The following is a 14,219-nucleotide window of genomic DNA, read 5'->3' on the forward strand; positions in this document are numbered from 1 at the left end:
CAGTTTTGCGTAGTAAATTGACTTAATGTAAATTTTAAGCCATTCTGCTAACAATATTATGGCAATAAATGAAAGCAAAAAAATGCTATGAATAGTTTAAAATATAATTGAATCATCTGTAGCTGAACTACAGCTGTGTCGCGACCAGTAGGTATCTAGGTCATACAACTAAGCTATCAAGGCATTTATATTTATAGCCGAGTCTAATAGGTATTTCTTTTATGGCGCCTTCGTGCAATGCACATGTACTTCTATATACTTTGAGAATTTTTAATATTTTAAAATGTACGTTTTTGTTTTTATCATATCTAATATTTGATAATAGTATTTTATACAATTGAGTTATAATAGATCGCTTTTCAATCTCGTACCTTACTTAGGCAACTCAGCAAGCTTCGTTAGGTACGAAATTGAAAAGCTTGATTATATCACTATTGTATACAATCCTTCTTTTAATCTACATATCAATAATAAAAATTGGTAAGTATCTCAATAGACGAAAATGTAGACATAAACGCGCGACTCCCGCCCTTATTACGCTCGTTTAGTCTTTTCTATTGAAGCGCGGCGGCACGTGATTAGTCAACTTTTTATAGTTGACTACAGCGTATCGAAATGAATCTTATAGTTGAGTGGGAGGCAATACACGAAAAGTACGCAATTATGGTTTGGTATATGAAATCTTAATTCAACAATTAGAGTCGACGCGTAAAAAAATCCATTTGATAACTTGACTAAATATGACCATGATTCTAAAAACAGTGGCTGTAGGTACCAAATTACGAATCTAAAAGCAATCTCAATTTTAACCAATCTGTAACCTAAAGGTGCAGCTCGAATGCAAGCGGGCTTATACAAACAATGCTCCATAATCCGCTTACCTCAGCACAGTTGCATGCTGAATGGAGTGCGTAACAATTTGCTTTGAGGGATTTCATTGGCTCTAAATCCAACCTCTCAATAATCAAAGAACTCAAACTACAAACCATGCATGTACAATGCCTCTGGTTTCAGCCATGTCAAAATGTCTGAATTCTCAGTCAGTTTGAGACCCTCCAAAAACTTGTAGTCACCGGGAACCAGTGGGGGAAGATTTTGTACTTACGACTTAATTTTCTGTGTTATTTCTTCATTGTATTACAAAACTTTTATATCCTGACGGATCATTACCCTCGTCATCTTTATGCCAATGAGACGCATGTATGCAGTCCGCTGGGCTTACGTGGAAATGCAACCTGAAGGCGGGAGAGTGTGCGGCAAAGTGCGGCACAATATTTATTTTTACTGAATATGCACGCACAGTGCTGCCACACTGGTGGGCAGTGTTGGTCGAAAGTTAATTGCAATTGACCATTAACCATTACAAATTGAACCGTAAACCCTAACGGACGGTTACACTTTACGGTTCAATTTGTAATGGTTAATTGCATTAACGTTTCGGCCAACACTGCTGGTGGGATTCTGCCTTTAGAATATCGATGCAAAGAGAAAAACATGTAACGATGATCTATTTCAAAATAAAAAAAGCATGTGAAAACATTTGGAATAAACTATTTTGGTCCAAATATGGTCTTATCAAACCTTACGACCTGTCTGGCCTAGTGGATAGTGACCCTGCCTATGGAGCCGATGGTCCGGCGTTCAAATCCTGGTGAGGACATTTATTTGTATGACACGGATATTTGTTCCTGAGTCTTCGGTGTTTTCTATGTATTTAAGTATTTATATATTATATATATCGTTATCTTAGTACCCACAACACAAGCCTTCTTGAGCTTACCGTGGGGCTTAGTCAATTTGTGTAGTAATGCCCTATAATATTTATTTATTTATTCATCAAAACATATACTTCCAATTGAATTACGTAAAAGTTTTTCAGTTTAAGTTTCTTTATTTTTTCCTCTTTCGACATATTATTGCGATTCCTCTTTTCCAGTAAAACCAAAGGAATTGGAAAATTGTAACCGCTAAGTTAAATATTTGCGGCTTTACCTACTTAATTATGAATTTGATTATTTCTGCTGTGGTTAGCTCTTAATAAGTTTGCAAACCAATAGTTTTGAGACTGTTTATGCAACACATGTAGTTTTTCTGTACAAATGTCCCATTGCATTCAAAGCATACTCTTATACTATCTACCTCATCTCACCACCCACAGTCCAGTACTCAGGCGTTGCTGGCACGGGTACACTGCGTGGGAGTCGTTTTATTACTTATCTTATTGTTTGTTTTACGCCACCTTTGACATTATGCGGAATTTCAACTTCCTGTGCCCAGTACCTATCAATGTTTAATAAAACTTTTCTATTTAATGTCGAGGGTCTTGTTTCAATAAATCCGTATTATATTTTGTAGAGTAAACACATTTTAAAAATAAGTTCTGGGTAAACATTTTATTTTTGGAACAAGCTTTCATCGCTGTCTGTACTTTTCTTTCCACAGGCAACTAGTACTAACAACCCCAAGCACAGTGAGTTCCCATGGCCACCTCCTGTCTCCATCATCACATCAGCTCCATGTCATCATAATATTGCTTCGTTATGCGATTTACCTACATATGTATGCTAAATTTCAGCTCAAATGGAAATCGGGAAGTGGGTCAAATTTAGCTTCCAAGATTTGACCCACGTATATAACGTCAATTTTAACACTGACATATCCAATCCATCGTATCTTTAGGATCATTTTGACGTATTTCAAAGTTCGAATCGGGCCGTAACTAACATATCCACACACATAGTAACAGAACACGTTAAACAAAAACTTGTAATGAGCCTCCAGCAGGGATTTTAACGGTGCTGAAGAACTGTTAGATTTGGATCCAGATGCGTATGAAATATTTTCGGCTACATAGTTGAATCGGATTGCAAACTACTACTAAATAGCCAATTAGATGTACTTAAGCTTAAATCATTGAGTCTTAAAACACATGCATATATTCCTATAATTATTAAATTGTTTGTTTCCCCATGGACAAACTTTTATTGTTTTTGTTTTTGACTGGTAATGTGTATTGGCACTCAGTGCGTTATTTATACATCATTGTATTCATTGTATATAATAAATTAGGTACACTGAGTCTATGAATAGTCGTCTATGACTATTATACTAATGGAAACATAACAGAAGATAATTAAATCCTCAATTTAAATAAGTAGGTAAGTATGCTCTGTTTACTTACCTCAACTCACACGTTGAGACGTCATAACAAAATTGAAATACTTGTTATGAAGTTTGCTCAAGTTACAAGGCTATTTGGGAAAACGTACAACGAAAAATACGTTGGATGTACTTACAAATATTGGCCACATAAAAATAAGGGGATATTGTTGAGGATTTCTGGGATTTTACATTTAGAATTCTTATACTGCTAGCTACCGGTCTGGTCTCGTTTTAGATGTTCTCCTTTACCGAAGAATGTGAAATTATTTCCAATGAATCGGGATTAGAACCTTCTACTCTTTTCTAGAAGCCGCGGTTCTTGCTGCTCAGCTACAGAATTAAGAAGAGGTTAGGTTTCTCTGCATATGTCTGTACCACTAGATAGACAAGCTGCTTGTTTGACTTTTACCATAGATACGCTATTTTGTTACGTCGGAGCGTGGAATGCAAATTCCTCCGCAGGAACTCCGCAAAGCACTCAATGCTATGCGGTCCAATAAATTGTTTATCGGTTTAAATTGCAGCAAATGTTTCTTGAAGGGAGAGTTACTGGAAAATGTAATTTTGTTCATTATATAAGGCGTGAAGATTCCTAGGGGAACTTGATTAGCGTAGATAAGGCACATAGAGTATCGGCTGAATATCACTCTTTTCATTCTAATAAGTAATTGTCTATCTCTGCTCGTCTGTTAGGCTTGCTGTTGTAAATTTATTCTTCTGACTCATACATAGGTGAATTGAATATTCATACGAGAGGATTGTGTAAATATAATTTTGGCTTAAATACAGGAAAATAGAATAGCCTTATTTCTGATTATACTTTAGATCGACCGACACCGGTCCCGACCTATTTATTTTTCGGGGGTATCAAGATTTATGACAACACAAAATTATAACCCGTAATCGAAATCGTTCGAAGCGTTTTTACGTTATGAGGCATAATATATAGTTACAAGATTCTGGTAATTTGGAGATTTGGTGATTTGGAAAAAAAAATATTGATTAGTTTAATTACTTAGTTACGTTTCCGAAGAGATATACTAGATAAACTTATTATTGTAATTGTTGTTGGTTATTTATATTATATTATATTCGTCAATGTGTTATATATGATATTTATTTATGTATGTAGTGTATGTAATTTATACTATTTGCTATTTATGTATGTGTATAATAAGGTATTATTATTTCTCAACTTCTATCATTCACTGCATCACCTACTTACATTACTTGTTTTTTTGCCTTGTCTCCACGACCCTAAGGTTGTCAGGAAGAGATCGCTCTTGAGCGATAAGACCACCCGTTGTCTACCATAGTCCAAATTTTGTGCTTAATTTGTATGTCATTATGTTCTTTTCATATTGGTAAGCAATAAAAAAAATTTGTATTGTATTGTATGCCTAACCTAAATATAATTCTGGCATTCAATTAGAGTCAGAAGCACAATTAAGTATTTGCCCACACATGCGCGTGGGTTTCATTTCCCTAACATCATCTTCATTTAGTTCAAGTATTTTGTGGACGGAACGGAAGTATGCCAGGACAGGTTGCGAAAATAGGCACACTCAGCATAATTGTTTTCTATTTTTGCAACCTCCTGGATGAACTGTTTCCCACTTACGCAACTAGTGTAGGCTTTTAGTAAATAAGCATTTTTCTTGTAAGGCTAACCTTTACACAAGGGTCACTTTTCTTAAGGGTAAAGTAACAGTACCTATGTTAACATATTTTACAAAACGTTATAAAAATGGTTTTTGTCAATAACAAATTAGAAGGAAAAAAAATCGCTCGCAATATTATTCATTACATTACATTACAGGGACAATAATGCGATAAGTAAATGCACACTTGTAATCGTCAGATCGCACGACCTAAAAGAGATTATTGGCATTAATTGGATTAGGTATAATTATAGGTTTTATCAATTTTATTTACGACATATTTACGCTTATCAAGATGCCTTTGGAAATAATGAAATATAATTGCGATAAACGACATCATTGTTTAAAACACTTGAGACGTTACTCTACGTCTCATCCGTTTCGTAATGAAATTTCTTAAATTATCAGTTTTTTTGCTTTGTGTAACTGTAGTAAAATGTGAAAAATTCCGATTCGATAATTACACTTTGTATAAAATTTTCCCGGAAAATCAAATACAAGTGAAAGTACTGGAAAACCTTCAGAATGATATAAGGTTTGATTTTTGGACGGATCCGGTGCCATCAGCAGAGTTTGTTTTAGTCATGTCGAGCCCTGCAGATACTAATGAACTTGTTAGTTTTTTGGAGAAAAATAATATGACATCTGAAGTCACTATGAGCAATGTTCAAGAGTAAGTAGACTCAAAAAAAGATCCTTCTCTGTATTTTTTTAATGTGTACTTACCCAGATTTCTTAAGGCTTTAATAAACTTTACATTGAAGTCATAGAATGTTTATTTTTATAACAACTTTTACGTCTGTTCTTAAAAGTCTGTTCCACTTCAAGCAGCATGATCTTCTAATTTCGAGTAGTGGCATTAAAATTTTAGTATTTGATCTCAATTTGATTACTCTTATACTGATTTTGGATCCCCTCCTGTACATTTTGTGTCACAGATACATCGACAAGCAAACTGTCAAGCGATACACACGTAGCAACGTCCGATCCATGACCTGGGATGCTTACTACACGTTAGACGACATCTATGCTTGGCTTGATGACTTAGTCATTGCATATCCGGACATTGTAACTGGAATTATTGGCGGTGGCTCCTATGAAGGTCGGGAAATCAAGGGCATTAAGATATCTCACGGCAGCGGTAAAAGAGTCATCTTCGTCGAAGGTGGTATCCATTCGAGGGAGTGGATTTCTCCTTCATCCGTTTGCTATATCATCTCTGAATTGCTGACTAGTGAAGATGCCGAGACTATGGCCGCTGTTCGCGATTATGATTGGTACATATTCCCTGTTACTAATCCTGATGGTTACATTTGGACTCATGAAAGCGTAAGTAAAGATAATGATCCTAAAAGTTTGGTGTGTTCTGACCCCTCAGTATGACTTATGACTAGTGTTGTCGCATACTTATAAGTCGCGCTTGACATATGATGTTGCGCGCGACAACGCAAGTGATGCGAGTAGGTCTAATTAAGATTTTTTTTATTACAGTTTCGGATGTGGCGTAAAAATCGACGTCCCTTCGGTTCTGCATTTGGTGTTGATCTCAACAGAAACTGGAACAACAACTGGCTCGGTAACAACAAAATTATTTTATGAGCATTTTACACAAGTCAGAGATTTTTGAACTATTGTATTGATTGGCACAATTCTGCCCATATTTTTTATTTAGTATGTACTCTGATTTATTAATGTTTTTATCCCTAAAACAAATATTAAAAGAACGCAACGCAATATTTAATTAATGTAAAACCACGATACTATATATTTTATTTACTGCATCACGATTTCAGTCAGTGGTGCCAGTACGAACCCAGCTACGGACATCTATGCAGGCCCGGGCCCCTTCTCTGAACCAGAAACGAGGTCGCTATCTAATTACATCAGGTCCATCAGCGACCAGATCGACCTGTATCTGTCATTCCATTCCTTCAGCCAGATGTTGCTGGTACCTTACGGGAACACAACTGATCATATAGATAATTACTATGACGCGGTAAATATTCCTTAAAGATCTTAAAATTATATCAACTATCTTTTAATTCTCAGGGATTTAAATATCAAAAGTCTGCCCTACCGAAGAGCTAATGTTTAATTCCGTAAGAAGATTAGCAAAGCGTAATATTTTGCGATTTTTAACTTGGTGTACTTTCTATCAGATTTCCTAGATCGTACCGAATTATTCTGAAAACTACAACACCACTACAAGGTGATATTAAACATAAGTGTTACCTAATTGGGCTAATTGTCGGCAAAACTGATTTGGTCAGAGCCCAAAAATATTTTAAGGATTGCCCGAGTTATTATTTTGTTAGTTCGATATGTAGAACAAATACTGCACAATGCACCTTAATGTGTCCTAAATGTGACTTCATTCATTATGTTGCACTTTACTTTGAAGGCTTAATTTAATCAACTGAATATCATCAGCCTTCTTTAAATAGCTACCTACATTCCAAATCTAACGCCTATTTTATAAGAAATCTCCTTTTCAGGTAAACATTGGCCGTCGCGCCATGGGAGCGCTGTCAGTTAGATACCAAACGCAATATGTTACGGGGAATATTGCTGAAACTATATGTGAGTATGTTGTGTAAATGGAACTGACTCGGAGTTAGAGTGCAGCGATGTGTTTTCTTGTAATGAAGAAATTTTAACGAGATTGCTTGTACCTAGTTGTCAATATTGAATTAAATATAAGTACTTTATTTACTTATTATACGGGAAACCATAAGTCAGCAGTTTTGTAGTATACGTAAGCAATTATATATACGAAAAGATCCGAACACATCGTTTGGTAGTTCAAATTTACAAAAACAAAGATTACCTGACATTTAATTAAATGAGTATTAGTAGGTATATTAACAAAGAAATAAACTACAAAAAAAAATCAGCTAAGTATATAATTGTTGTCAGACCTCTTTATATTACTTTTTTTTGTTTCTTCGTTCTATAAATACTAGATTTGTATAGAACATCATTTCAAAATATTCATCTTATTCTGGTTTGATTTGCTCAGTTGTAAAGTTGTCCAAAGACGTAAGTTCTAGTCGGAGTCGTAAACTTTATAATTTCTCCTTTATTTGAAAAATAAAAAAAGCAGGAGTCTTACACATTCATGTGTCAAAACGAAGACTGTGACCATATATTTCAGACCAAGCTACTGGTGGCAGCGTAGACTGGGTCAAAGGTCACCTGCGCGTTCCCCTAGTCTACTGCTACGAACTCCGAGACCGTGGCGCCTTCGGGTTCCTCCTGCCCACAGACCAGATCCTGCCCAACAACGAGGAGACCATGGACTCGGTGCTAGAGATCATCCATCAGGCTAAGAGGTTCGGGTACATGAATAGTTCAGCGGGCTTGACGGGATCTAATGTAATGATGTTTGGACTGATGCTGGCATACTTTTTGTAAAATAGCTAAGTCAAAATAAATTATTGTTTACACAGAAAGATGTTTAAAATGTCTTTTCCTTCTTACTGGATTTTCATTTCTTGAATGTTAGTTAAACATTTATTTTAGTAACTACGAGTATAACGACGCATTGTTGGAACTCGTGCGTTAGAAATACGTAGGAGAGGAATTTAAGGTACCAATTAGATACTTAAGTCTGAATTGTCTGATTTATTCTATTTTTGTTCGGTACCTACATCTAACTACAGGTTTTCACATGTTATTTTTTTATTTTATTTTGTATTTATTAAACATCTTAAGTAAATACTATACCAAAAAAAACGTGGAAATATGTTACCTTCGTAGATTTTTATATTTAATATAAATTCGCTACAAATTTCCATGAGTGCAGCACGTGCCGGCTTATGATAATGCTTGCAGTGATAAGATTATATTTATCATGTATATTACATGAATATTATACATGCACATAATTGCATTACTTTGATATTATATCATCTAGACGACATTTATTTAAAACTGTCTGCAAACATAATCCTTGGAGAAATGGATTAAATAGGCTACTTAGCTTGTCGCAGTATCGATCGCTTTACTTTAATTCAATCTTACTAACAAAGAGAGTAAGACCCTAAAACACAAAAAATCAAATCAGTGTATAAGTCCCATTACCTAAAATATGTATGATTTCGTGTTAAACTTAACATATTCGCTAACGTGTACATAACATACTTTCTATACATCTAGCTCGCACTATTTGAGAGTATGAGCGAGTTGCATAGAATTAAGTTACGCACACGCTAGCGAATATATAAGTGTCAAACTGGTGATAGCAGTGCTGGAAATACATACAAAATCATGAATGAAATACGCAAAGCTATGTAATTGCATGCTGCCTTTTGTTTATATCGACAAAACCGCAGGAGTGCAGGAACAATTGTCACCCAGCCGCCCACCTTTGATTTTTATTAACCGGCTGAACAGAGCTTATGTCCTACAAATATACATTTACCGTCCTCAAAATCTGGAGCTGACATTGTTATGTATGTAATCCATGCTTCTAACTTAGAACAAAGGGATGTGTAACTTATGATTATGTCAATAAAGCTCAGGTGTTCTAAAGGAATGAAAGTGCTTTCACAGTGGTGCCGTGACCAGGATAAAATGGGTTGGTATCGCATGCGCATATAATAGCTACTGGGCCAGTCGACATAACTCGTCCACTGCGTCATAAATACGACTTTGCTGGGCGATGAATGCCGCACAGTAGAGAATAAATGCCACAGATAGTTTAAGACTTTGGTCAAAGTGGAGAAACGACTTTGCAATGAACTAGAATTAAACGACTAAGAATACGCTTAATAAGGAGAACATTCATTTATATAATTATTGATTTATTACATCGTATCTGTTGAGAAAATACATAGGTCACTAGATAAGTTTTGTAATAGAAAAATATGAAACAAATAGGTGGCCTATCACATATATTTTTGAAATTTATATTTCTATAGACAATGATTGGCTGGAAAACATTTATGTACTTTCTGTTTAAATTTACTTATTAAAAAAACTTAACTTTGTATGAAATGAAAATGTTGTATAAAATATGCGTAAATCGCCCTTAGCCCACGCCGACGCTTTCAAAGTTTAAATCTATTTTTAAGACGTAAATTTATAAATAAAGTAAATGTTTTCCACCCAAACATTGTCTATGGAAATATAGTTTTAAAAAATATATTTGATAGGCCACCTCATAAAAACAGACAGACCTACGTAAAAACAGGTACTTATTTTTATAGGCTTGGTAAGTGTATAAAATTATCTACTTGGAACTCGATTAATAAAAGATTACTACATTTTAAAGTTACCATTGGCTAAATGGAAAAAATAAATAAGAATTCAGTAATCCCGATAAATAGATGCGCCTAGCATACGCCAAGATGGGTCGCAAAGCGATCCGACTGTATATTTAAAATTACAATTGTCGCCAACCAACAGTAACCCGTTTATAACAAAAACGTTTATTTTCGTAACCTATACTGTTACTGACTCACCTTATTGTCTTGAGTACATAAAAATGTCAGCGCTGTTATTTATGGTGCATTTGAGCGCTCGGGAGCATTACCAATGTGAAAATAACTTTGCATAAAAACGGTCACACCTACTGTCTTACCCGATTAAGCCAGCATCTTTGCATTTTTATATCTGATAGAATGCGGTACCCTATGAGTTCTAATACAAGGATTTATCCTCTAGTATTATGTTTTAGGTACCTAACTTTGTTTAAATTAATACCATTTTTTTTATTTTTTTTGAGGTCAGAATATATGAAAACTTATTTTCAGATTTACGAACCTATACTGTTACTGACTCACCTTATTGTCTTGAGTACATAAAAATGTCAGCGCTGTTATTTATGGTGCATTTGAGCGCTCGGGAGCATTACCAATGTGAAAATAACTTTGCATAAAAACGGTCACACCTACTGTCTTACCCGATTAAGCCAGCATCTTTGCATTTTTATATCTGATAGAATGCGGTACCCTATGAGTTCTAATACAAGGATTTATCCTCTAGTATTATGTTTTAGGTACCTAACTTTGTTTAAATTAATACCATTTTTTTTATTTTTTTTGAGGTCAGAATATATGAAAACTTATTTTCAGATTTACGAACGTCATTTTTATAACGTTAAATACTTTGTTGAAAATTGCTCTTGTACCTAATTTATTAGCGAAATATCGATAGGTAGATGTCACATATTAACACAACATACAATTAAAGCAAAAAAAACAACCTCAAATCAAATGACCTCAGCTATATGTATACGGTACTCTTAACTAGTTAGTGGAAAATAGAACTGTACGATTCTATATGAACCGATTTTATATTCCGTAGAACAGCACAGTCCAATCGCCCGTTCTTTTATTGCTGGGTACTTATAGGAGAACTGGCCTACAATTCAGCGTCAGTAGGCATTGATGACTATTATTTCGCGATTTTATCGTTACTTCTATACTAAAGGCTATTTTGTTTAAAAAAGCAGCAGTGCATATCGTGCGCAACGACAACAATATATTATAATAAAAAACAAGCGAGCGACATGCTGTAATGATACCGATACTTCTTCAATTAGCTGACCAAGGGCGGGTTTAAATCCAGCAAGCTGTACCCGCACCTTTTTCATTACTTACACAATCAAATTGTTGCACATTGTTGAGATAAATACTTACCTACACTTTGTATCTAAGATGGACTACTTACCTACCTAATACATATTTGTACCTATGAACTGCTGTAAAAAGTAATTAAATAAACGTATTTGTATAATGTGGCAGGGCAATAAAATCATACCCATTCAATTAGGTCAATTTGGCATTAAAAGCAAGCACTTAGACATTCCTAATTTATGATGTGGACATGAACGTTAATGTTGGTGGCGTTGGTGTATTAGATACCTACTCGTATACGGGTTCTTTAAAAAAGGAGCGTACAGATTTTTAAAGGGTTGGTAACGCGCATGAAACACCTGTAACACATGGAGTTGCAAGCGTCCATAGGCTACGGTGACTACTAACCATCAGGCGGGCCGTATGCTTGTTTGCCACCGTCGTGGTATAAAAAAAGACTGAAGTTTAAGACGAAAGTGGAGGATCCGTGTCGTGGGTAATCAATTGGCTTTTCATACAAACCTAGTCCTCATTTTCCTTTCTGGATATGACCATCATTGAAAATATTTGGCACAATTTGTTGTATATCAACCACAGCTATGCCTTTTTGTTTTTCATTTTCAATTTATCAACTATCATAAGAGTTAAAAGCATTTAAAATCTGTTTTCGCTCCTCATTTTGACAATAATCGAAATCGAAAAAAATCAAACGTAGCTATGGTTAATATGCATCAAATAATGTAAAATTATGCTCCATAATGTCTCCGTTTGGGACTCCGTTTGTATGAAGTCGCCGTCCTCTTTCCTCTTAATGCAAAAATACTTTCATTTTACATATTTGGTTTTAGTTGTCTGCGATCCTATGATCGTCCACTATTAAGTATTGCCTCTCTTAGAGTTCGCCTCTTCAATTACTCAACCAATCGTTCATTGATAAACTAGCATTACTCGTCATTTTCTCTGTCTTGTCCTGTGCAAAGATTTTGCTACCGTTTTGCTGATTCTTCTAGCAAAACTTCTCACGCTTTCCTACCCTCACGTCAGCTAAACTTAATCTTAATACTAATAATTTACACGTCACGTAGTTTTCTTGTACAAAGCCGTATTTACATTACAAGTGGCATCTTCCGGATAAGGCCTCCTTGAGGTCTTCTTAAGGCGGTATAATGTGCGACCTTTTGTTGTGACCAAATGGCTGTGTGGTATAATAAATGGAAGTGGTACGTTGGTAAATGTGCTGTTCGTACTTTTTCATTAAAGGCAAAAGCGTATTTTCTCATAAGCACGGAAATAACCAACATCTAATTATTATAAATGCGTAGTTGGGAGTTCAAATAGCATATAAATTTTGCCATCGATTTTTAGGTATCTTCTTTTGAACATAAATTTATTACGTTATAATACTCGATGGATACTAAATATATTTTATTATTAACAATGATTTGATGATTTGAATCAATTAATTATTTGTAATTTATTATATAAGTCATTCTTTTTTTAGTTTCAATTTTGTCTATATGTTATTAATATGCAAAAAAAAAATTAAAACATAAAATTGTATATTGTTTTTTTTCCTTATTCATTTATATAAACTAGGTATGAGTCATATTTATTTTCATACTGTAATTTACTTATACTTCCTTGACATGTTTACCACATAAATTTCTTTTAGTCTAGCCATTTAGGCTCCGGTGTTATCAGTAAAAGGGATTTGTTTACATGAACGAAGAATATAAGAAGATTTACGCTACCTGAAACCTATATTTTGCAAAAGCCTCATAAAGGTGTAGCGCATAAATCTTTGATTCTGGCTAAGTGAAACTGAACCTTGTATGTATGTTCACTTGTATCAAACTTGAAATTTGACGATAGAAAGCTTTTCTCAATTTAATTGTAATCTAAACGCGCAAGGGTTTAAAGTGTTTACGATCTTTAACAATGGTGCTACTTACTGTAAAATTGAAATACATCCAATAGCAATCAAATGGTGCAGGTAATTATGACGGAATCTTTAATGGAGTTGGAATTATAAACATAAAACTCCCATGAGACTCAGGCATATACAAATAAATTTATTTATATCGGGTGACTCACATAATCTTGGTCGAGTTTTCTGTCTGTGTATTTGTGGATTGTGGGAAACATATACTAATATATACGTAGAAAAAACTCCATTACATATAGTTATATTAAAATAATCTGTTCCTTTGTTGTTATTTTATTATTTGTCAGTTTTCATTTAAAAAATATCCTTTCCACTGATATAACAAAAATACATACAGCATACGGCATATGTTTATTTATATTATTTAGTCGGTTGCTGGCTTTCCGATTGAGGTCAGTATTTTTTTTATAATAAATAAATATTTTTTTAAACATGTTGTTTTTGAATATATCAATTAGGTTACCTGCATTGCCTACATGGTCCATTGAATGGATATCTTACCTTTTTAAAAGTGATCTTTCATTCAAAGCTTTAAAAACAACAGTAAAAAAATCATTATTTCTTATACTAACCGGTACATATAACTCAAGTTTTTCGCCCTCTTTAATTAGTTTCAGCTCAACATAGACATACATAAAATATTTTACAGTACATATGGGGCTACTTTATAGCACTAGTGCGAGAAGTAGCATATTATGTTACTATGTCGAACATTTAAAGGGCCATATGTACTGTAAAACGTTGTACGATACATGTGCGAATAGGTAATTCGCAACTCGTGTCGATTTAAAACACTCCCTTCGGTCGTGTTTTAATTTATCGCCACTCGTTTCGAATTTCCTATTTTTCGCACTTGTATCGTAATGTACT

General features: G+C 34.5%; 1 protein-coding gene across 1 annotated transcript; it reads left to right on the forward strand.

Moving 5' to 3' along the window:
- The first annotated feature begins 4,989 nt into the window (after positions 1-4,989).
- Positions 4,990-8,275, forward strand: LOC133528558 (zinc carboxypeptidase-like). The gene is made up of 6 exons (XM_061865983.1): positions 4,990-5,496; positions 5,762-6,152; positions 6,315-6,399; positions 6,617-6,819; positions 7,319-7,403; positions 7,978-8,275. The coding sequence occupies exons 1-6, from the start codon at positions 5,210-5,212 to the stop codon at positions 8,235-8,237; spliced, it is 1,311 nt and encodes a 436-aa protein (XP_061721967.1). The 5' UTR covers positions 4,990-5,209; the 3' UTR covers positions 8,238-8,275.
- The last annotated feature ends 5,944 nt before the right edge of the window (positions 8,276-14,219 follow it).

Source organism: Cydia pomonella, chromosome 19 (genome assembly GCF_033807575.1).
Source record: "Cydia pomonella isolate Wapato2018A chromosome 19, ilCydPomo1, whole genome shotgun sequence".
Taxonomy (NCBI): Eukaryota; Metazoa; Arthropoda; class Insecta; order Lepidoptera; family Tortricidae; genus Cydia; species Cydia pomonella.